Source organism: Melozone crissalis, unplaced genomic scaffold (assembly GCF_028551555.1).
Source record: "Melozone crissalis strain CALT ecotype California unplaced genomic scaffold, PUWL_Pcris_2 ptg000068l_1, whole genome shotgun sequence".
NCBI classification, from domain to species: Eukaryota; Metazoa; Chordata; class Aves; order Passeriformes; family Passerellidae; genus Melozone; species Melozone crissalis.
In genome coordinates this window covers 5,071,998-5,097,726 of record NW_026535846.1, presented here as the reverse complement: position 1 = coordinate 5,097,726, position 25,729 = coordinate 5,071,998, and the positions used below count along the sequence as shown (strand labels likewise).

General features: G+C 40.9%; 1 protein-coding gene across 1 annotated transcript; it reads right to left on the bottom strand.

Moving 5' to 3' along the window:
* Positions 1-7,849: 7,849 nt before the first annotated feature.
* CDX4 (caudal type homeobox 4) lies at positions 7,850-17,067 on the bottom strand. The gene is made up of 3 exons (XM_054289814.1): positions 16,635-17,067; positions 11,568-11,713; positions 7,850-8,056 (listed from the first exon to the last, which is right to left on the bottom strand). The coding sequence occupies exons 1-3, from the start codon at positions 17,065-17,067 to the stop codon at positions 7,850-7,852; spliced, it is 786 nt and encodes a 261-aa protein (XP_054145789.1).
* Between the last annotated feature and the right edge of the window lie 8,662 nt (positions 17,068-25,729).

Below are 25,729 nucleotides of genomic sequence, written 5' to 3'. Positions count from 1 at the left end.
GGAACAGCAAAACTTGGGGGAAAAAAAAATCTCTTAGAATACTTCAGGGGAATGCCCCCATCAGCACACAGGTGTAAGCTATTATTGAGGTAATAAACACTTAATTACACACCTATTGCAAATGGAAAATAATCCAAAAACTATTGGTGTTTCTAATTGCAATAGAAGAGTGAAAAATTATATTATGAGGGGGCATGGTCCTTCTTGGTGTTAGCACAGCTCCTACAAAGTGTTGGCTCTGGTGTGTGTACAAATCAGCATTCCTGACCTGCAGGTACTCTAAGGAATGAGCTCACCTCCTCCTGCATGAGGTAAAAATGGGTCTGTATCCCCGTCTGTCGTTTCCAGGAAACTACTTCCCTCATGAATCATCTTTATTGTTTTTCAGGAGTTTCTAGACTGCAGAAAAATGCAGATGACTCGACAGTGAAAATTTTTGTTGCCTCCAAAAGTAACATTTTATGAGCTACAGTTTTATCACTGCTGCGTGTTCTTACTTCAGCACATTATCCATCTTATGTGGAGCTGCAGGTAAATAATATTCTAAGCTAGAGGAAAAAAAAAAGAGACAAATTGTTATAAAACAAAATTTTGTTCTATTTTTGTCAAAATACCTTTTTCTTATTTAGTGTTGAACGTTGCAGTAAATTGCAGAGAAGGTAAGTAATTGACCAAATACTGAAAATGCATCTGTTTAGAAACATGATAGAAAAAGAGAAAATTGTTCTGTACTTAAGGATCTGATATTTTTTTCTGATGATCTTCGTCTTTATATAGATTCATACCAATGAAAATAAAGTGTTGAAACAACTGAAATAAAGTTATATATAGGGGTATTAATAAGACACTGGTGTTTATTATTTTACTGTCAGTTAATTTCTGGATGTTTGCCTTAAGTTGTGTGAAAACCAAAAAGGTGAGTTTTGTAACTGAGAGCACTGGAGGAAATGATAGTTCTGATGCTGTGCATTTACATTGTGGGCTTTAATTTCCAGTTGAGATTGTTTTGGTAGATGGCTGCTCTGGTGACCTGTCTGTGGGAAAGGCCATCCAACCACACAATGGGCTGGATTGACAGGGGACTGACTTAAAGCCATGGGCTTTAGTCACACCTTCCACTCTCCAGGCTGCTCCAAGCCCTGTCCATCCTGGCTTTGGACACTTCAGGGCTTGCATGTGTTCAGTGTTTTTCCAATAAAAATGTTTTGAAATTTTCTCAAGGATGAAAGAGAAAGGGGCAAGCAGAATATGTGCTGGAAAGTGAAATAAATCCCAGGGACTTGTCTGCAAGGATGTTCAGCTGTCACATTCAGTATGACAGTGGTGACACTCAGGTGTTAGGGTGAGGTGTGGCAAACAGGAACACATTCAGCCCAGTGTGGTGTTTAATTGAAAAACCTCCATTTACTGCAAGCTGGGCTTGGATTTAATAAACAAACCAAAGTTACAGACATTTCAATGGACCTTGTGCCAGAAGGACACATGTGATGTGACATTATGCTCCAAAGCAGGTGGTACAATAACTTGCTGAATTGAGTGTAAAATAAAGCATCACTTCCTGTGTGACCTCTTTGTAATAAGTGTCTGAGGTGTTAACAAACCAAGAAAATAAGTGGTTTTAATTGGAAAAGGTACTTTGCTATAGCAGCTTCATATTTAACAACTTGTGCTTTTAGATAATAGATTGGAGTCAAAGTTCAGCTGAAGTTGCAGTAGATTTTTTTTATGTGTATGTGTTCTCTCCCCTAGGAACAATGACCATTGACTATTTTAGAAAAACACCTTTTGTGTCCCATGTCTGTATTTAAAGAATGTCTGTTTAGTATTGGGTTTGAGAAGTAAATACTACAGGGAATTTTTTCAGCATGACTTACAAACTTTATGGCTTCAAAGGAAGAAATAGAAGCTTCATTTTCAGTGCTTCCTTACAATGCTGTTTATTTGATGAAACTATTATGCCATAAAAGCAGAAAGATTTGTGAGATTTGTGAAGGATGATGGTCTCTGGCAATGTTTATCCACACAAATCACTTCTTTTGTTGTAATCAGAAGTGTTCTTATATAGAGCATGTAACACAAAGAGCAGAAATCCAGGAGTTAAACCAAAGCACAGTGTTAAATAAAGGCTGTTGGGAGCACATGGAAAGGGAATATTAATGTGGGCTTGAGAGATTCTGAGTGTTCTTCCAGTGTCCTTTCCAAATCAGCCCCACACAGGCATTCTTCAGGAGGCGGAACATACAACAGGTGATGTCAGGTTGGCTCTCAGATTCCTTCATTTCAGACAGGAAGAGGTTGTTGGATAATAGGAATTACTCTCGGAGAATGTATTGTAAGTCTGGTGGACAAACCCTCATTAACTAATGCAAACCAACCCTGATTAACTAATGCAAACTCTATCCCAAGGTGATTTGCATCTCACTGCAAGTTCCCATTATTTTGTTCAGAAGTACAAATGTGGAATTTAGGCAAATGTGGGTATATTCATTTGTTGAAGAAAGGCAAGCCAAGAGTTGTGTGTGAGGTTCAGTAAAACTGATTTTGTGATACAAATATGTTCTAATGTCTGGAAAGGTTTTGGCTTTGTGCAGGGGTCTGCAGCTCTGTGCTGCCTATACTGAAAATGCCTGATGTAGATAAATTTTCAAAAATCATCTCAGTTTCAAGAGGTTGTCAAGTTTCTGAACCCTGGTTTTTGGGGGTTTTTTTTGGGTTTTTTTTGGGCCAGGATGACTACTCCAAACAGCCAGCTAGGGGTTTAAATTATTCTGTCTTTGTAAACTGATATTGTAAATATCTTATAATGAGCTACTTTCCCATTTCTAGTCTAAGCTATCTGTAACTAAGGGCACATCTGTATTTTTCTTTGTTTTCTCCCACTGATCAATATTTAGAAGTTAATTACGAAAGCAAATTTCCTGTGGTGCTGCACTGAGTGTCAGCAGGAGCAGTTTGTGGTGAAGCATTTCTGGACAGGGGGATGAGGAGGGCAGTTCTGCCAAGGCTTTGGCACCTCTCAGGATTCTCATAAGAATCGAGATGATTCAGATAAATGTCAGAAGGGATTTGCTGCCTGCTGGAATCAGACAGTTGTGTGATGCAGAGTTTTCTTTTGATATCAGCATGGTGTTAAATGGGCTCACTACCTTGCAGAGCTCAATTCAAACACTGATGGTTTTCTATTTACACACACTGAAAACAGGAAACTTGGAGAGCTTGGGAAGAGACCCACTGGGTGCAAAGGATGGCATTTGATTTATTATTATTTTAATTGCTTAACAGTGCTAAGGGAAAGTATAACTGAAGTCCTTGGAGCAGTCTTCAAAGGAAGAAAGACAAATATTGAAAAATGTTATTTACATCCTTTAGTGTTTCATCCATGTAAATACAAATTTAAATACAGGGGCTGATCACATCTGCGGAGGTTTCTCCTTCACAGGAGCAATGCTGCAGAGTCAAACACAGCTGCCCAGAAAATGGGGGAATGCAGGGACTTTGTCTGTGGTGCCTCCATCCAAGGGCACACCCTGATCTCGTGTTCCCATGCAGAGCATGGCCAGGTGTCGCAGACATTTTTTCACAGAAATCCTTTTCTTCCAGATTTGTTCATCTTCTGGGAAGCAAAGGCCCCAGAAGAAGAATGTAGACAATGATTATCAGCTGCTGTGGAATGCAGTAGGATGCACCTGTGATTGGTTCATGTTCCATGTGTACAATTAAGAGCCAATCACAGAAGCATGCTTGAAAAAAGATTCCCTGGACACAGAACTTTGTTTTAGATTCTATTCTATTCTATTCTTAGCTTAGCAAGCCTCTGCAACTTCTCTTCTTATTCTTTTTAGTATAGTTATAATGTATTATATATCATATATCAATAAATCCAGCCTTCTGATCAAGAAACAAGATTCTCGTCCTTCTCTCACCATGGAGACCTCCTCAGGTCGTTGTAATAGCCAGGGATGGGCTCCTGCCAGGCTGGCCTGGAGTCCTTCATGGCCCTTTCAAGTGTGCCACCATGAAGTGCTCCATTTATATTTTGGTTTGGGATGATGTTTTCTGGCTCGTGGCATAGCTGCACCCTGATAAAGTGTCTAAAGCCTGCAAGAGGCAGGGTAAGGATTTCCTTTGAGCTGTTTGCCATTTCCCCCTCTCTCTGGCTGTCCTGAGGTGACTTTATGATGCTTGCATCCCCAGCTGTCTGTTCATGCTAGATATGAAGTTCTGCACCTCTAAAACTGGTTCAGAGTGCAAAGGGAGAAAGAAGCTCAGAGTTTGTTATCAGAAGCTGCACTTGCTCCCCAGCATGCTTCTCCTACACTGTGTTGGCTGCAGCAGACAGCAGGAGAGAGCTCTCCTTTGCTTTATAGTGAGTTTTTTTGCTAGCTAAGGCAGAGAAGTTCCCCAAACTGTGGTTTTTCTTTTTCTTAGAACTGTTCAAACCTGCTCTAAACTAAAAACCCAGAAGAACACCAAAAGCTCACACGTGTAGCCCACTGTGCCTGAGATGCTGCATTCCAGCAGCACAGGGACTGATAACAGACTGAGTGAGCTGAGCTGCACCTCACAAAAAAGACTTTCCACATTTGTCATGTCTTCAAAACAGCAAGAAGTTTGGTTGTTTTGTATTGCTCATTTTTTATGCTAGTAAATACTTGACCTATTAAATAAACAGGGTTTTTCCACTTTTCCCCAAATAAATCTTTTCCCAAGCCAATTAAAAGAAGAACCACTTAGATTTGCTTTCTAAAAAAACCCCCAAAACAAAAGTTTTCTCCAAAATTTGCCCTAAACTAGGACACTGGCTTCTCCTGAGCTGATACTCTGACTGCAGTTAATCACTCTCTGATGGAGTTTACAAAAAAACATCCTGATTAGTCTTAAAGAGTTTAAGAATTTTTCCTTAGATTATTTTGAGAACCAGCTGTGCCACTGCACTTAGGTTGAAAAGGACATTATGATCCATAATGGGGGTAGTTATGCACAGCAACAGATAAAGGGAATCACTTCTTACTTGACTTAACTGTAGTCAGAGAAGATAATCTGATCCACTCTGTAGGCTTAGAGATCATTTTCTAGTAGCTGAAAGAGATTTTCCCCTAAATATTTATTAAGATATGCTTGGGATACATTTAAAACACATCTGATGGATAAAATTCAGGATTAAGATCATGAAAAAGAGAAACAGTTTTTATTGACAAGACTGATACTAAACATGCCAGAGGAGGTGCTTTGTATCCCATTCCAACTCTAAAAACATCCAAAATGGGCTCATTTAGAGTGATTCTGTATTAGCTGTGCTTGTTCTGAGTGCAGTCAGTGCTTCAGTGGCTCCTCTGAGCAGTTTGCCAGGCCAGGGTGGTGTTTCATGACTGCCTGGAGCTTGGTTAGAGTCTGCAGGGTGATGATTTGAATATATTGAATGTGAACTTGGTAAATATCTGTGTTTCATTTCATTTTCAGCATAAATGAGGAGGGAAATCTGAAGCAATGCATTTCTAATACACAAATATAATCAATGGTGTGCTGTGTGTTATAGCTGTACTTGCCATTCCTCCTTGTTGATATAAAAACTGATCAGAGAAAAAAATCTGAAAACTACAAGTTTTCTTTCTCTCCATTTCTGTGCCACTGCTAAGCCTCACAAAAGCCCTCTCCTGGTTTCCATAGAAATGGCCTGTCTGCTGATTTGAGGTAAAGGTTCACTTCCCTCTTTTCTTGTATATCTAAAGTCTGAGTTTCCTGAGACATTATTTTATCCTCTACATCCTTCATGTATAGAAGGGCAACCCAGGTAGAGAGGCTGATGGAACAGGGGAAACTTCTCTCCCAAGGAAAAAAATCCAGATTTATTTCACTGAAGAACATAGAAAAAAGGCTTGTGTGTGTCACATGTGCATTTCTGTGGATGTGAACAGAACCAGTTCTGTGTGTGCACGTTCCACAGTGTGCTCTTGCTCCTGTAATGTCCCTGTGATCCCACTGGAACATCAGTGAGCAGATTTAGGAGATCCTGAGTTAAAGCCAAGCAGATGTAGGCTCAATTTCTCATCAGGCTGAGTTTTATAATTATTTATGTACACAAGATTTTCTGTTTATACTTTGTTTGCATCAGAATACACCCATTTCTTTGAACCATATGATAGGAGATGACTAGAAAATATATTGGGGAACCACCCACAAAATGTTTACAGTCAGGTCTTAATCTATGTTACAGCATTTCTTCCTAGTTTAATTTGAGACATTTATGTCTACAAAGATAAAATTCAGAATTTAGTTCTGATGAGTGTTATTCTTGTAACTGCCAACAGAACTGCTTTCATGGAGTTACTCTAACAGAGTTGTTTTAAAATAAATGAAGAATCATGAGGCATATCCTCAAATTTGCTGTCTAGTGTTTTGAATCCAGATGCTGAGAGCTTTGACAAGTCCTGTCCATGGTGTTCAGTGCATTATCAATGCTCATTGACACAAAGAAAAGCAGAATTTATTCTGCTGTTTCTGAGAGCAAGAGTTTGATGTTGCTGAAATAAGTGGTGCATGATTTTCATAATGCTGTTTTCTGTTTGTGTTCTGCTTTTCTCCCTTCTCCCTTTGCTCCCCTTGACATTTTCAGGAATATTAAATCTTCCCAATAGAGCTGTTTACTTCTATACTAGTAAAAAGGTCATCTTAAGAAATTCCAAAGAACAGTACTACTGAAGGGCTTGGGGATTTTTTTAGTGCTTTGGTTTTTCTTTCTGCTTTTGCCAGACTCATCACTTGTCTCAGATACCATTGCTACCTTCTCACCTGCCAACATGGAGCAGTAATTAAAGCAAATCCCACTGTGATCATTCCTTAATTTGTGCTCTTTCGGGAGTGCCCATGAAGTGAACATTTCTTTTCATTAAACATTTCATCTGCAGGTGACAGCTTCAAAACACCCTCTCAGCTACTTCGGGAGAGTTGTTGTCTTCAGCCCCAGATAAGTGTCAGAGATAAAATAAGTAGCCTGAGACTGTTCCTGTTTCACTTCCAATCTTTAAAGACATCAAGCAAATTCTTTATTTGCTTTTTGGTGGTTTGCTTGTAGTAACAGTTCTGTTTCCATTCAATTTGTGCTTGGATTTTTGAGCAATATGTGCAGTCCTAGAAGATTGAGGTAATACTCGTCTTCCAAATTTTCTGGCATTTCCTAATGCGCATGAGAAATTGCATTTTTTACAGTGGAACAAATCTTGGCAGGTTTGGTATATTCTGTATCTCACTATTGCTTGAATACAATTCCACAGGACAGAGATGATCTGTGTTATTTAATTAAATGCAGTATGTTGGTATAGCAACATTATTATGGTCCTTGAGCATTTAAAAGTGTTTAAATGGTTTTGCTGTTTTCAAAAAGTAGCATCCTTCTCAGTCCATTTAAGTGGAAATATTTATTAACATCTACAGTTTCCTCTAATTATATAAATGGAACAAACCAATCACACCCGGATGGTTATACCTTCTGCAATAGGACTCTATTTTCTAATCAGTTCTCTTTGTTTTCTGTGGATATGGATGATCAGACTAGAACTACCTGTACTGAATCTTCAGCTGGATCATTCTTTGTGTCAGTGTCTGAAGCAAATTACCTGCTAGCAAAGATACCGAGAGATGAATCTTAGCAGCACAAAGTCCCTGAGATTTTTGCAATAATTAAAATATTTTGGTTATAGGCTCAGATTTCCTGCTGAGAAATCAGCACTCTGAAGGCAGATAAATGAAAATGGTCCCTTGGGAAGTTGAGTTTCCAAGGTGAGGGGTGGCAGTGGTGGAGAAATCCATTCTTGCTTTTCCTTTTTTTCCTGTTTTGGTTTTTTCCCTCTGTTCATTCTGAAACTATGACTTGATGAATGTCATTAGGCTGTAATCCATTTATTGCATGTGGTGGTGGGAACAGAGAATTTGACAGTTCATTTGGGCTGAGTGATCCAGAGTCACTCTGAGCTGAGCCCCCGCTGCCATCGAACTGCGAGATTTTCTTCTTGATCATTTTTCTCTCTTTTGCTCGGCGATTCTGGAACCAGATTTTCACCTGGGGCATTAGAAATGATACCTGATTAATTCAAAGTGCTGCTCAACTTTTTACAGTAATCATTGCAATGGAAATGTAGGTAGGTTCAAAAACAATATTTAAAAAACCCAAAACCCAAAGCAAACAAACAAAAAGCCATGAGGAAGAAAAGCCCCAAAGTTAAAACCAAACCAAAAAACCCTCCACAAACAAAATACTGAATTTGTGCAGTGAAAAGTTTTTGCATTATTCTGTATTAATTTTTGGCATAATAACCAATGGAAAATAGATTTTTTTCTTTTTTGATTTCTTTTTTTTTCTTGAGCCTTTGGTGTAAAGTGAATACACTGTGTTATATTTAGGAACACAGAAATCAATGAACTCATTAAGACTCAGGCCACAGAGTTCATCATTTCAGCTTTGCCACTATCATAATTTAGGAAGATGCAATTATGGATTAATTGTGAAGATTTCTTTATTATCCATGTTACAGATTAATTCAAAGCCAAGTAGTGAGGGTTCTTTTTCTTCATTTAGGTTGTGAGTGATTTTTGTGTGTATATATATTCTTATGTATTTAGAAGTTTTGACTGTTTTTATTACTGGAATATATATTTAAACATGTATTTTGCAGATACATATGTACTGTTATGTGTGTAAATAGATATATCAGCATTATTTAAAGCCAGTCAATTTCCCAGGCTCATTGTGCAGGTGAAAAACTTACCTTTTAAAAATCTACTTTAAGGATCTCTATTTTCTTTCCTTATGTGAAAGTGTGAATGAGGAGAAACTTCTGTTTGTGTTTTCCTGCTTGCTAACTGTGTTCTTAATTCACAGTATTTGTTACAGCCTTTAAGGTGTGTTGAATACAATACAATATAGAAAGTTGTACTCTTGCTTTGTATTAAAAATCTCAGTGATTTATATTTATTTTTACTACCCTGCTGGTATTGGCATGAAGAAGCATTTAGCTTTGTCTGTCCTGTGGAAATGCTGATCAGTTATGTATTTTGTCTCTATTATACTTGAAGGAATTTTCCAGGTAAAAAGGGGTGGCATTAGGAGCAGCAGCTCTGTAAAAGGAAACTGCTGATTTTCTGCAGGCTCACTGGGGACTCCAGGCATGTCTGTGTTCTAAATCAGCCAGCTTGCAGAACATTAAGGTGGAGGTTGCAAATCTCTCATAATTGCAGTTCTCTGAAAATTTCCCAGTGCAGCTCTGTCCCACTGTGTGACAAACTTAGCCCATCCATGATAAACTTGGGTTTTGTTGTTCCTGCCTGGGAGCACTCACAGTCTGTGCAGTGCACTCTGCACTATTTGGGTCTGGACACTAAAATATGTTTATAAAATCCCAGTGTTTGATCCTAAAACACCACTGATTGTCTCTGCATTCCTATACTTTCAGCCTCCATTGGTCCCTCTCTATTCCATGCTTTTCCACAGACTGAGTACAGAATCAGAGAAAGCACTGAAAGAGGAACATTTTCAGAGACCTGAATGTGTATATTTAGAAAGAACAAAAGCTTGTAAAATTCTAAGAAGAAAGATCTCTAGTTAATATTTACCTCAGGGCAATGATCTGGTTTTTAAATGAGATGACTAATTCAGTATCACCAAATCTGCCCTTCTCCTCCAGCTGTAGCAGAACCATTGCAATTCTGGAGGCTTGGATGCAGCAGTTACTATTTCCACACACTGCAGAGCTGTGCTTGAGAGAAGTGCTCTCCCACACAGGGATTTTAGGGAATTCTCATCCTGAGTTCCTCTGGTGTCTGTATGAACACGGCTAACACGGCTCCTGTGCCCTGCTCAGCAGCCTGGCTTTATCCAAGACAGACATTAAATATGTACTAGACAGGAGTGAAGGCAGAGCTGCTCTCCAAGGGAGCAACAATCCAAGTATGCACTTGGATGGATAGTCTTGGCTACACACGAGTGGCAAGAGATCCTGACTTGAAAATCCAAGGCTGTAAAACCCCCTGAATATGCTGAAATCTGACAGAGGAAGAATGTGGCCTGTGGAAATTGTGGCAATATATTTGTAACAAAAAAACTCATAGATATCTCATTGGATTGAGTTTTAACTTTCATGTCTTCCAGCTGAAATATATCAAATGCTTTGGATTTTTTGCTGGCCATTACTTGGTGTGATTTCAAGAAGAAATAAAATTTGAATGTTGTAACTCTTGGGACCATAGCTAAAACCTGTTAAGCTGAACTGTTTAAATTCCAGCTGGCATCAAGCTAGACAGTAAGAATAACTACTTTTAAAAGTGTGAGTTAACTCCTAGTGTTGAGTTCCATATAACTGGAGGGTTCTGTCAAATTAATTCTGTCAAATTAACTGTGGGGCTGTGTAGTGGATTATCTGTGTCAAATGCAGAGAGGCAGGAGGTGGCTGCTGCTGTGTACCCTGGCAGTGCCTGGGCACTGTGGGCACACCTGAGGGGTGCTCTCTGTACCTGGGCACTGTGGGCACAGCTGAGGGGTGCTCTCTGTCCCCTGGCAGTGCCTGGGCACTGTGGGCACACCTGAGGGGTGCTCTCTATCCCTGTCCCTGGCAGGGCCTGGGCACTGTAGGCATAGCTGAGGGTGCTCTCTGTTCCCTGGCAGTGGCAATGCCTGGGCACTGTGGGCACAGCTGAGGGTGCTCTCTGTCCCCTGGCAGTCCCTGGGCACTGTGGGCATAGCTGAGGGTGCTCTCTGTCCCCTGGCAGTGGCAATGCCTGGGCACTGTGGGCACAGCTGAGGGTGCTCTCTGTCCCCTGGCAGTCCCTGGGCACTGTGGGCATAGCTGAGGGTGCTCTCTGTCCCCTGGCAGTGGCAATGCCTGGGCACTGTGGGCACAGCTGAGGGTGCTCTCTGTCCCCTGGCAGTCCCTGGGCACTGTGGGCATAGCTGAGGGTGCTCTCTGTCCCCTGGCAGTGGCAATGCCTGGGCACTGTGGGCACAGCTGAGGGTGCTCTCTGTCCCCTGGCAGTGCCTGGGCACTGTGGGCACAGCTGAGGGTGCTCTCTGTCCCCTGGCAGTGCCTGGGCACTGTAGGCACAGCTGAGGGTGCTCTCTGTCCCCTGGCAGTCCCTGGGCACTGTAGGCACAGCTGAGGGTGCTCTCTGTCCCCTGGCAGTGGCAATGCCTGGGCACTGTGGGCACAGCTGAGGGTGCTCTCTGTCCCCTGGCAGTGCCTGGGCACTGTGGGCACAGCTGAGGGTGCTCTCTGTCCCCTGGCAGTGCCTGGGCACTGTAGGCACAGCTGAGGGTGCTCTCTGTCCCCTGGCAGTCCCTGGGCACTGTGGGCATAGCTGAGGGTGCTCTCTGTCCCCTGGCAGTGGCAGTGCCTGGGCACTGTGGGCACAGCTGAGGGTGCTCTCTGTCCCCTGGCAGTGGCAGTGCCTGGGCACTGTGGGCACACCTGGGGGTTGCTCTCTGTCCCTGGGCACTGTGGACACAGCTGAGGGGTGCTCTCTGTCCCTGTCCCTGGCAGTGCCTGGGCACTGTGGGCACACCTGAGGGCACACCTCTGTACCTGTCTTTCGGAGAGTCCCAGGTTTGCTGCGAGTTCTGACTTCCTCCTGATGGTAATGTATCTGTTGCAGTGAAATTCCTTCTCTAGTTCCAGTCTCTGGTGATCTGTGTAAACAACCCGGTACTTTTCTTTTGTTCTTGTTTTACCTGGTTAGAAAAGAAAGATTATTCATAGATTGAGTTGGATTTTCCATAGCAGCTTGCAAACATCTCAGGCATTTCCCAGACATTAATTAAACTACAGGATACTTGTATGGGATTGTTTGCTGTGGTACAGAGAGGGAATAGAGGTGCAGGGTGAAGTTACAGACTGTTGGTTACCATAACTGTCTTTCCCTCTTTATTTCCCCCCCCTGTAAACATATATTTAAATGTGAAGCTCTTAAGTGCTAAACACCCTGAAGCATGTTAAATAATTCACAGCAGTACATAATTGGTGCTGGCTATATTAATCTCAAAGGGGTTTCATTGCAGTGCTCAGTCAAGTGACTTCTGTGTCTCTGAGAGCATAAATACCCAGCATTTCAAGACTGAGCTTCAGTCACAATTTGTGCAGTTGTACCGTGGCCTATTTCTTTATCTGAGTTTCTAAAGATTGCTTCTGTAGCACAAAGGTGTCCTACTAGAAATGTTGAAATGTTTTTACTTTCTTGTTGCCATAGGATAAATTCAGAAGTTCAATAATAATTTAATGTACTTTTTCAAAAAGGTCCAGTCTTGCAAGGTGCTGAGTGCCTGTAGGATATCCCTGAGGGTGCTCTGTGCTGGGCTTCCCTTTACAGTTGGAGGTACTTGACAATTTGTAAGATGAGGCAATAAAATCTTGTAAAAGGATTAGAGGATCATCCTCTCTCTAATGTATAAAAGAAATATTCTTAGATATATTGGATAAATACTGTTAGGAGAAACATTATTAAATGTTTAGAATGTATCTCTCATTTAATATAATTTTTAAGCAATTCTTCATGTAATAATAATCCAGAGAGATCAGTTTTCAACTTATTTGTTCTCCTTTGCACTTTCAACAACCAACTAGATAGTTTTCCTTTTTTCTTCTGATCTTCCCAGTTTTTTTTGATGTGAGTTTTCTGGGACAAACTGTAGGACAAAGACTCCTTTAAAGTGGTTCCCTAAAATCCATTGAGGTGTTAAGATGAAGCACACGCCACACAAAGGAGCGACAAGGAGATCTTATCAAGAACCCCTTTCACATTCAGAAACACAAGCCAATTGGTTTGGAATTTACAAGCCCTAAACAAATGTCAGACGCTTTCATCTTAGCAGAAGAAAAAGGGACAGAAATAGATGAAGGAATATTTTTTCCTCAGTTCTCTTTACTTTTGGACCGACTCCGAGGACAGACTGGGATATTTTTATCTGAAGGTAGACATAGCTGAAATAAGCATAATTAGGGATATTTTCCCAAATCCTCTGCCACTTCAACTTCCAGCATAGAAGATTTTCCTGCCTAAATTTGCAGGACTAAATCATTCAACTGAGTTTACTTTTTTTCATGGTACAAATCATTGGCTTTGAAATATTTGCCCTCAGTGATAGTTCTAGTGCTAACAATAGTATAGGTATTCAGGTTCCTTGTAAACTGAGGGCTTAGAGGGAATCTTTGAAAACAAGTTAAAATTCAACAAGGTTATTCCGGCCTCACTATAATCAGCAAATATAACCATGATTTGAGGGGGTGGAGAAAAGGAGTAGTTTTCCCCATTCCCCTTGGTCATAAAATTCACAGAGTATTTCTTCTGAAGACAATAAAGCTGGGAGAAGGCCTCTTTATTTGCTGTGAAAATCATCACCCTTTCCGGCAATATAACTCCTGAAGAAAGGAGGGAGAAGGAAGAGACAAGACTGCATATCAAAGCAAAGAGAAGTGTTAAAAGGGTCTGTTGCCTCAATATGACAGATAGGCCTCAAAACCTCAGACAATGTAGGCCAGTGGAAAATAGATGTCACAACTAATTTACAAAGAAAAATAAATTAGCATTAAAGCAGGGGCCTGGCCTTTTTTCCTGCTATTCTGTTTTGCTTTCTGGCCGTGTTTCTGCTGTTCTGTAATCTGAATTACTTGTACATCACAGCTTGTTTAAACAAAGACATAAACTGTCTTGGCTATACTTTGAAAAAAATCCTGTGGCTGAGCTTGTAACATATGAAAATCATGTTTATCTTTTATTTAGTCCTGTTAAAGACCCTTCTCTTTCTGAGACGGGTCACTCCCAGATGAAGTGTCATATGAAGTTTTAAAACCTTTTTCTAAGCCCTTTAGATACCTTTTCAGTAAGTTTTACACATTGAAGGTTCTCTTGCTCTCAGAAAATAGACATCTTACTCTGTTGATTACACAGAGTTTAGAAGATAATTGGAAGTTCTGCTCCAGCATAACTGAAGTGGATGGCGGATTTTATCGTACATTTTCAGTAAAACCAGGATCAGACTATCAGGAATTCCTTAGATGTTCTTTTCCTCACTTGGAGGGCCTGACTGGGAAGAGCTCTTTACCAAGCCCACTTTCCATGTTTGATTTTCTAAAAATATCTTATTGCCTTGTATATTTGCAATGCTTTTGTGTTTGAAGTAAAACAAGGGTTGATTCTGAACATACAGTTATGGTCCTTTAGTCAGAGGATGTTGCATTTCAAATCACATTTTATCTGTTGAAAGGACAGAGTACTTCTGGCTTTGATCTTGTTTCATCCTGAAGATTGACTTGATCAGGTAAATTTTTGTTTCACTTTACCTGCAATTTAATTTTGTTTTGTATCAAATGCTAAATAAGAGTATTGAATCAGAATGTAGTGTATTTAATAGAGTCTAGAGAGGAAAAATTCCCACTGACATCTCCTCACTCAAAATAATTCCCACTGTGTTTAGCACAGTATTTCAAGAGGCTCTCTCATCTAATGGGATGTGTTGTGGTTTCTGTTACTCCATTCTGCTCACACACACTGATGTGTGTACACCCTGGTGGAGTTAAGGACATCCACATGTTTATGCACAGAAATGTATTGGTAGAGTTTAGGGCTGTCATTCTGGGATTTTAAACTTCATTAAGCAGTGATAACATTGAAGGAGAGGAACCAGTAGCTACTTTGATAACCCAAATAACATTATGGCAATAAGGAAAAACAGCAAGTGTGTTTCAAAGAGGGGTTATAATGGCATCAAGTCAGTTTTCTTCTAGACAAAACACTGATAAGGTGGTACAGAGCAGTTACATGCATAATTTTAGCTTTGTCATTTATTTGAATTCTCTTCCATTTATCACAATTTTTTCTGTGACAAGATTAAAATTTCCAGTTTGTTTTTTTTAACACTACTGAAAAGCTAAATGTCTTTGGTACTTTTCTTATTTTGCACAATTACCACATTTGTGCTTCACTCTCACGATCTCTTTTTTTAAGATGGGTTGATGCCTTGAGCTCACTTCTGTGAAGTCCTGGCTGTTTTTAACACTTCAAAGGATTGGGTTCTAGGAATGCACAGCCTCAGGACATGCAGCTATTGATGGGCTCTGTTCCACCTGTCCTGAGTGGTTCTTAAAGTATTTCAGAATGTGAGTAAATCCTATGTAAGCACTTTTGAGACTAGAGATGAATTTAGATCCAAAACAGTGCCTCTGAATTGCAAATATATTCTATAACTTTGGACAAGTGTATGAGAAACCTTTCAGGGTCTTCCAAGGCTGTTCAATAAGTGTAAAGCAAGGATTTAGATTTTTAAGTGTGTTTAAGAACGTTATTCTTCAAAAATGCCACACATTGAAAATTCTGTGCCAACATGGCACAGCCAGGGCTGCCTCATTGACATTCAGTAGTCTCAGCTGAATTTGATCTACACTCAAGTCTTGCATCACTTCTACACCTGGCAATCTCCAAAGATATTAATGAAGTTACTGGGATTTACATGAGTATACAGAAGGGGGACAGCAGACTGACTCTGCCTGGCTTTGAAGGCCTCTGTAGAGGCTCCAAGTGGCAGAAGAGCACTGTGATATCCTAATGTTCACCAGGCATTTTATATTTAGTAACAGAGGCAAAACAATGTGTGTCTGCTTTATAATTAAGAAACAATTACCAGGCTAATTTTGCTCCTCAGTAATAACCATTGGAAGGAGGATTCTGTCTGCAGCAGCAGTGCAGATTTTCTGTGTTTTCTAAGACTGCTCCAATTGTAATTGCTCTGCTTTTTTTTGAGCATTTCTTTGATGCTCCCTAACACACACTTATTACTTTTAACCTGAACCACAGATTCAGCAAACCTTGCTACACCCAGTTTCCACCTTGGGAATATACATGGAAATGTTCATCTGGCAGGCAGCTTGTGGCAAGAACAGGCACATCAGTGAGTGCCACTTGCAGAAAAGAGATTTTGAATTGTGTAAATGTGGAAGCTGAAGAATTATGGCACTGATGTGAAATTAAATGAAAAGGAAGCTTAACCAAGGAATTATGTGATCTGCAAACAAAATAGTCTATGCTGATTGTTTGAGTCAGATTGCTTCTCTAGGAATATTTGTGCTCACCTAATAAATCTAGGCAGAAAAATATGAAACACAGGAAAATTGCAGAAAATTACATAATCACTGCAGTTAGATCAGAGCACCTGGTTTTCTTTATAATTATTGAGAAGTTTATAAGGTGTAAAAAGATAAACCTGATTCTATGTTGATATCTTCCCTGCAGCACAAAATAACTATGTAGTATTTCTGTGTGTAAGTGTTAAATGTTGCTGCATTGCTCCATAACACTTCCATGATTATCATCACTTTAACATGATTATCATGTTTATCACACAAAATGCTTTACAGAGTGTTCCAACAGGGATTCCTGGAGCTGACACCACATCAACCACTCCACTACAGCAACCACAGAAAGCCTTTATGGGAGAAAGTGAAACTAGCACAAATTTAGTTCAAACTGCATTAAACAGCAGTGGGCTAAATAAATGTCATAAATGACCCATCAACCTATGTGCTTCAAGTAAAGTTAATTATTTCTAAGCTCAGTGATAGCAGAAGATGCTTTCTGAGGTTGGAAGTTGAATTTGCACTCACCAGCAGTGTTGGTTTGTACGGTTTTCCTCATCCACTCATAAGAGCTGTGCCTTTGGCTGTTGGGAGAGATTTGCTGGGCATGGATTGTATCTACAGGAGGTAAGGGCGCAGCAGCAGCAGCGGGGTGCAGGGAGCTGTAGTCAGCAGAGCTGTAGGAGCCCTGGCCAGGGGACGAGCCATTGATGTGGGCAGCGGGCGCGGCGCTGGAAGGGCCTGGGCCGTAGGCGCCCCAGTCCTCGCGCTGGGGGCCGTAGTGGGAGCCCCAGGCGGGCGCCGGCTGCCCGTGGCTGTCCAGGGCTGCCACGGGGTGGTATCCCATGTAGTCGGAGTAGGCTGGGGCAGACACGAAGTTCTGCACGGGCAGGCTGTTGTTGGCCCTGGCAGGTCCTGGGTACATGCTGGGCTCCTTCTCCAAGAGCGAGCTCACGTACATGGCTGTCCCAACTGTAAACACGGCGTCACAACATCTTGGTCCTCAGCGTCTTCTTTTACTGCTCAAAAATATTTGTGTTTGGTTTTCTCTAATAATGCCACTGTGCTTGGAATCTTCTACTTCATCCTCTTTTATTATCAACTGTGTTACCAGGTGCTGGTGGTAATGGTTTACCAAGATCTTGTCTGACGTCAGCCCAACTGCCTGCCTCATAATTACATTTACATTCAAATGAAGGGCTGACCAACCCCACCTTGCTGCTGGTTCTGGTGCTTTCTCTTTCAGAGAACTTTTATCTATCCTATTATCCTGCCCTGATATTCAACAGTGATCCCAGTCCTGTAAGATGATGCAACAGTTGCTTGGATTTGTAACTTAAATAGTTGAGTAAATCGACCTTTTTAAAAGAAATTAGAGTGGTAACAATTATAGCAATGTTTAACATTCTAGTCTGAAACCTTTATTTCATCAGGTATTATCAATCAACAAATAAATCTGTTACTCTCTTAATTTCTCAAATATTTTTTAAAAATCTCCTTTTTAGTCTTTAACAGATACAGTCAATTTGAATAATTGCAATTCAATAACTTCAAAATATAGAGCACCTTGTAAACAGCATGTCTGGAGTATAAACGTCTCAAAAATGCTCCTCACATTGTTGATGTCTGTAAGAGTTTTTCCAGAATGGGAGAGTTTAAAGCTCTGACTGTAAGACACATGTTCACACTCTCCCCATACAGAGTGATTTAAGAGATCCCTTCATCTGGTGGCCGTTGCAAACTGATAAATTTTAAAAAGCAGACAATAAATCTTCCTAACAAAGATGGTGCCAGGAGTACAAAGAAAATGACTGTAAAAAGTAGTGAAAAAAGTCTTTGATTAGGCCCAGGAATATTGTTGGCTTCTGTTTCAAGCCAACCTTTATCTGCCTGAAAGGAGGCTGGTTCCTTCCTCTGAGGCTGCTGGCTATAGTCTGCTTCCCTTGGCAGCTTGGGCCAGGGAAATCAGCAGGGAGAGACATCTGGGTTGTTAAGTTTGTGAATCAGAAGTGCCCTGATGCTGCTCTGTGACACACGGATGCTCCCCGGGTCAATGTTCGTGTCCCTCTGAGAAAAATGATTCTGAAAGCGGCTTTATATCCTGTTACTAGCAGCTTGTTATTAACAGGAGAACTAAGCCACACCCTAGGACTTTAGAATTGCCTCTCTGGGTTGTGTAGCTGCAGTTTGTGGAGTGAATTCGCTGTATTTTTATTTTGGATGGGTTTCTTTGCAATGAGCTATTTGTAAGGGCTATGCTTGCAAAAGAGGTGCAAATTACAATGAGTTGTTTCCCTTTACAGAGGTGTGGGTTTTCATTCAGTATCCTTTGTATTTTGACACTGCTCGTATTCACACATCCCTTCTAATTCCAGCACTACAGGATTCTAAGTGTGTACTTACAGACAGGAAAGATATTCCTCTTCTCCTTAGGACTGGGCTTTTTGGGGAAAGAATTTGTACTGAGAAGTGTAGCAAAATCTTTGTAATTAATTTTGGTATATTTACAGAATTCTACATTAAACGTTGGGATCCTCAGAATGTTGAGGCAAGTTGCATGGGATAGTGCATGAAAAAAAAAACCTGTAGTTGGTGTACCTTTATAAAAATAGACATTATAAATAAATGGAAGGAGGCTCTTATTCCCTTTATCTTGAAAGACATGGAATTGTAACACAATTGTTAAGAGCCCACAGTACTGAATGTTATCCAAATTAAAGAAGATGTGTTTCCTATATCCTTGGAATATTCATCCTGTTTGTAGCATTGTCCCCCAGTTAAATTCCCCTGTATTGCTGAGTGCTGTGCAGGGCTGTCAGTCACAGGCAGACCCATAGTAGGGGAAGCTTTTGGCTCCATTGGCTTCATCTGTATCAAGGGTATCCATGAGCATTGGCTGCTCAGAGATTTCAGTTCAGCCCCATTGTTTGATTTCCCCCAAAGACACCATTTTCACATCCCTGTGAATGATGTAATCTCATATTCTGCAGTAGGTGATGGGAACATTTTAAATCCCTGAGGTGTTGTGGAATGTCTCTGCACATACCCTCACAATTTCAGTATCACTTAATCATATTTTTTGTATCTCAGAGTGTTATCCTTTATTCTCTGTTCTTCTTTTATCTTTTGTTTATGCTCCTCCTTTCCCTTTCTTGTTTTGCCTGTTCCATTATCTGAATTTTCTTCAGTTCTATTTCGATTCTTTCCAGAAGATAATTAGATCAAGATACTCCAATGGCAATTTGCTACACTGATTTGATATCAGCTAACAATAGTAAGCTTTGAATAAGGCATTTTGTTTAAAAAGATTTACATAGCAGGATGAGATTGCTGAGCAGAACTGCAGATTTTTAACACCAAAGTGAGAATAAGATAACTAAAATAGCAATGTTCAAATGATCTGCTCCCTGGGTCTGATATCTCCTATTCTGTGTAACAGAACAGGGTGGAGATATTAACAAGGAGCTGTACCTTTGCATGTTGTCCTGTAGTTTGAGACTACCAGAATTTTGGTAAGAAACAGTTCTGAGGCAGTGGGCTGGACATCCAGAAAGCTCAGCCATGTGGAGTCCTGTATTTGCAGCGTTTTCTGCAGAAACAGGACAGATCTGTGTGGCACCAGCAGCAGCAGTGCTGTGCTCCTTGGCAGAATTCAGAGAGATGGATTGCCAGGAAAACTGAACTCCAAGGCTGTTTTTTTAATTCACCTGTTCAAATTCCAGGTGTAATTTATCTACTAAACCAGTGGCCATGGGAGTTGTCTCAGTGGTTGTTAAAGTGAAGTTTTATGTATGTTAAATCAAATGTACTTTGAGATCTTTGGGGAAGAACATTTTCTAGTTTTCTAACAAGTGCTTGATGAAAACTATCAATAATAACAAGTGAGGTGCTCACCACTGGAACTCTAAAGGGTTTGTTTGTACAGGCAGTGGAGATGGTGCCCTATTGTATAAGAGCTGCTCTAGAGAGCAATTCCACCCCAGTAATAATAACATAATCACAAACGTGCAATTAAGTGTTTTAATGACAGCTATTAAAAGTGCAATTTCAGGACTACTGTTACTTTAAAACTTGCCTGTAGAATGATAACTTACATTAAAGGTGTTTACAACTCTGATAGTTTTTATTAGGAACCCTTACTCATAAAATTACTCTTCCTTTTATATGGAGATAAGAAGACAATAATCTGTCTGTCTTTGAAGCATGAAAATGATATGAAATCTCTTTTGCTTTGGAGAATCAAAAAGCAGGTGAGCTGAATGTGCCCCTTTGTGGCTCAGGTTTGTTTTCTTGCCTCCAGATGACCACTCCAGTACCACTGCAGGCTCAGGAATACTCCTAGCCCATGTTTTAGAGCTGAATGTTTGGAATGTCACGCTCAGGACTTTGTTAGGGAGCTCTGTATTGCTGATTGTTCTAATGCAGTTTTTTGGAGGTGTTACTGACCCTGTATTCAAGCTGGGTTTGCATGCACATTCATTCCTCCTAAAATTCTTAGGCAGCAGTAGCAATCTTGAGGAAAGGTCAGCCAGGACATGGTTTGCTGTCAGCTGAGGGCAGTTCTGTTGGGAAAAAACCCAACTAGTGATGAAGGAAAGCAGATGGGTTTAAAATCTTAAAATACAGCTAAAGAGGTGGCTTTTGCTTTTACTGAAGCTTCAACACACACACACAAAGCTTCTGAAATTTTTATTTGCCCTTTTAACTTGGGCTTTTTTAATATACAGAACCCTACTTAGGTCTCATTTTCAGGGCTTGAAATGCAAGCAAGTGCACATGGCAGATGTGGCACAGCTCAGAGAGCTCAATGAGCAGTGCTGACTGAGCTGTTCTCACTTGCTGAGCTGAATTTTCTGGGGAAAAGGAAGAAGGGATATAGCACAATTTCAGTTCTGCCCTGTGTCTCTGATCCCTACTGGCGATCTGTTTTCCATAAGAGAGCAACAGAAGAAATAAAGATGCCAGCTGTCTGTGAAGCCTTCCTCAGTGGTATTTGGTTTAATTTCATGCTCTGAAGTTTTGGTTGTTAACAAATCCTTTTGAAAAAATGATGAAAAGTGGCTGGTAGAGAGCTGATTGTGTTTACCTTTCTCTCTAACCCACTTCTGTTTTTCTAACTGCTGCTAATGACTTATCTTTAATTTCTAAATGTTAAAATATGTTTTATTAATCTATTCATGAATACTCTGCATCAGTTTTGCCAGGAAGGAATGGTCTGAAGCTAAAGGAGAAGGTCTTACTATTCTGAAATTGAAATGATTTAACTTCTGCTTCCAAATCAATACTGACAGAAATAAGAGCATTCCTTACTGCTCCACAAGCAGCTTGAATTCAGCAGGAGTTACAGAGCCTGTGTGTGAACCCCAGGGTAAATCAATTCTTTAGCAGAACCATGAAAATGAACAGCAGCTCCTCGATTGCCATTGATTTGGTTCCTTCCCCAGCAGTGCAGGCACTGAGCTGATCCCTCCTGCCCAGGTGTGGCTGGGTGGCACTGCTGGGTGCTCCCTGTGAATCCTGCAGGCATTATTTGGTGTTGGCTTTCCTGCAGGAGGTAACAAAGGAATCGATTCCTTCCCTGTTTGCCTGCCAGCTGCAGCTTTCTGCTGCTGCCAGCCTGGCACTTCTGCCCCACACATTTAACTCGGGGGTGACTGCCCATGTAGGGTCTCTGCTGCCCCACAGGGACTCTGTTTGTTGAGCCTTGGATGGCCAAGAGGTGAATCTTAATTAATCCTCTGCATTTATTGGCAGACATTTGCTAACAGGGTTTTTTTTTAGAGAATTGGAACAATTTGTGTGCTTTGGGTATGAAAACAGCTGGCAAACATTTTCATCCTAAAACCTGTGCCTATTTCTTTAGCTGGTGAGTTTTGCACGATATTGTGTCCAACTAACATCCAGTGCCATGTGAAACGTGACTGTGAGTCATTTTCAGGGATGTGTCATTTCAGTGCCCCTGGACCGCCCCAGCAAACCAAACATGGGAGCTAAAGCAGAAATCTGCTTTTTAATTTTTATGGTAACATCCACAATTAATGTATTTTTGAATCTCCTCCTTGGGTAGAAGGTGACACATACTTGATGCTCTCTCATTGTCCCATAACCCCTAAGTGGGAATTGAAGATTTTGTTTTAAAATATAATTTTGAATTGTATATTTTGCTTAATTGCAAGAACATTTGGTAGAAGGTGCTGTTTGCTTGATTTTTTTTGTACCATCTAGATCACAGATGTAGCTGGGAAGCAGGGTTTAAAGTTTAGTGAATTCCTCGGAAAATTGGATATTCCTTGATAGTTCTTTTAATCACAATTAGGATTAAGGGCTTATATCACAGATATTCCTGTGATGTAGCCTAAGGTATGCTTTTCTTCTTCAAGGCACTTCCCTAACAACCAATCAATCTTCACAGTACTCTGCTTTAGTGTCCTGAGTTTTCAGATGTGATAAAAGTGATGAGTTATTTGATATACTCAAAGTCAGGAAGAAAGTGAGTATTAGCCTGAGGATGGCACCAGTATTTCATAACCCACCCAAATAATTTCAGCTGATTTGTCTGCAATTTTCTGTCTCTCTTATTTTTATTTGGACAGAATACAGCAAGTTAACAGCACTGCACAAGCTTCTTAGAGAAAAATCACTTCCTTTGGGATTTGGTGGGCAACTGTTTAAAGGATTAGAGCCCATTGGAAATACTTAACTGGAGAGAATTCTTGCTGAGAATTCTTACAAAAAAACCTAACTACTTAAAACAGCCACTGGCATAACTAGAAGGTTAATAATCTCTAAGGTATTGCCCTGGTTTATAGATACTGCTTTTGGAGCAATAAATTTTAACCTTTGAACATGTGCTTCTGCAAATAAAATCCAGCCTTATTTTGTGTACTTAACAACTTCTGATTGGAAACACATAGCAACCTATAGCAAGCATGCTTTCAGCAAACTGGAGCAGAAATGAAGCAGATCTTCAAAGTGGTCACTTATCTTCCTCAATAACTCTTCTACATGTAAACAAGATAAACCAGGTCGTTCTGCCAGATCCCACTCTCTTTGAATGATGTTTAAATAATTTTAAAGAGAAAGATGTTGTGTTCAGAAACATTTCTTCAAGTTCTTCCTTGAAGTACTTTTTTCCTTTTAGAAATGTTGATGTGAAATTAAGCTGTGTCATGAAAATGGGATTAAAATAGGTAGCTGTGGACTTGATTCTGCAGAGCCCTGGGGCCAGGCTCCTGATCACTTAGCTAGAACTAGGTCTTAATTTATTGTGTATCAGTGCAAAAGACAAAGTTTCCCTCTGTATTCTTACCTTTTGAAAGTCTAAATATGTTTTTTTTAAATTGTTTTTTCTCTAGTTTGCAAGCACAATTCCATTTAATTGGCCAATGTGAGAATGCTTTTCCTACTGAAGCTTTTCCAGTCTCTGTTAGGTTAACTATCTGTGTAAATGTGAGTAAGATCTCTGACATTTCCCTCTGCCAGCACAATGGCTGTGCTGTGTATTTCCAGCGGCTCCTCTTTTGGGTAAATCCAATGGCTCTTTTTTGGGAGAGCAGTTTGATGCAATGCTCATCGATGAGGATGGGAAATCCCTTTTGTTCCCATGTGCTCTTTGCCATGTTCCTCTTTTCCTACCATGTGGAAATCAGTTGGAGACTTTCTGTTGCTGAACTTTGAGTTGCAGCTTCTTCCTCTCCCCTGTGTTACCTGTGCTGTTGGCAGCAAATGAAGCACCACTGTGACAGGCATGAGTGGGAATTTCACAATTTTCCAGTGCACCTTCTCCATTTCATTGAACTCTACCTTTGTTTAGCACTGTCCTTCTTGCAAACAAAATTATGAATCCAGTTACTAAGTAGTGAAAGCTGCTGGCTCCCTGAACCATCCTGCTCTTCCCATGCTCCTCTAATTTCTCTAAACTGTTTTACCATCACTCTTTTATTAAATTTGATATTGCAATTCAAGAACAGACTGATCATGGAAATCTGCAGGTTCACTTGCTGCAGTAGTTGATACACATTGCAAAATGGTTATGAAAAAAGACATTTATTTTAATGCTCTTTATATACAAAGTAATTTCACATCACCAACATTTTGATACTCTAATAGTACTATTTGTTATAATTAAAGAACAAACCCAAGAATGTAGTGCCTAATGACTTAATGCTCCTAAGTCTTTTTTGCAACAGTGACAGAGAGATTTTAGGGGATACCTTGATGGAAATTACTGAGGATAGGAATCCTAAATTCCTAAACTGCTTTAGACAATGAGGGTATAACTTCCCAAATCACTCATGTGCTCTAAAAGTTTTCCCTTTGCAGACAGAATTTTTGTGCATACAATTGGGAACCATATTGGGGAAATAAGTATCCAGATTATTGTTAAGTACTGATTTCCTACCAAATTCTGCTTAGTATGGAAGGGATCAACTCTTCAGGAATTGAGACCCACATGAAAAATTCTGAGAGCTTTCTTTTAAGTGAAGTATTTTGTTTGCTTTTCTTCTATTAATTTGGCTTCTCAAATTTTATTAGTGTCATAGTAACTCAGAAAACTGAACCAGATTTAAAATTGGTTGAATGCAATTATTGCATCTTTATCCCTGGGCTCTGCTGTCTCAGGAAATGCAGTCACTTTTTGAATACCCTTTTCAAAAGGATTTCTGCCCGGCTTTGCTCTTTCTTTTAGGATCCAGAATTAATCTGACATAAATTTTCTTTGTCCAATAATGAACTTGGGCCAAGATTCACAATTCCAGAATGCTTTCAAAACGTTTACAGTAAAATGGAAGAGTGCCTATTTATACCAGTGTATGGAGCATTGGAAATCATACCTGTCAAAGCCCAAAAAATTCCAAAAAGCTCATCCCTGACCTTTGCCCTTAACATGTGGGGAGTGCAACCACCCAGCTCCAGCCTTTCCATCGAGTGGGTCAAACCCACCAGCCAGGTTTGCATTTCTCAAGATGCATGTGGAAAGTCCACGAGTGGGATCAATACTGTGGAGATCAGAGGAGCAGGAACCTTCTCAGGCAGAGCCATGTGGGCACAGCTCCCTCAGCAGTGTGGGACTGACTGCCTGGGCCAAGTTTGGTGCTTTTTTTGTGTCTGCAGCGGAACCAGTGGCTGTGGTTGCTCCTGGGCTCTCCTTCACCGTGCTGCCCTGGCTGCTCCCAGACTGGAGGGCTCCTGTGGCACAGGCATCCCCTTCCAAGGGACTCCTGGCCTTGTGGCACAGGCATCCCCTTCCCGAGGATCTCCCGGCCTTGTGGCACAGGCATCCCCTTCCAAGGGACCCCCAGCCTTGTGGCACAGGCATCCCCTTCCAAGGGACCCCCAGCCTTGTGGCACAGGCATCCCCATCCCGAGGGACCCCCAGCCTTGTGGCACAGACATCCCCTTCCAAGGGACTCCTGGCCTTGTGGCACAGGCATCTCCTTCCCGAGGGACCCCTGCAGTTCGTGGCCCTCGGAGCTCGTGCTGCGCTGCACACCTGGCGGTGCCTCTGGTTTAGTGTCCTTGAATCCTGTGTGCCCCGGGCTGGGGCACGCTGGGGACCCCCCCCCCCCGGGCCCTGTAGTGCTCCGGTGCCGCTCCGTGGGCTCGGTGCCACCGTGGCAGGC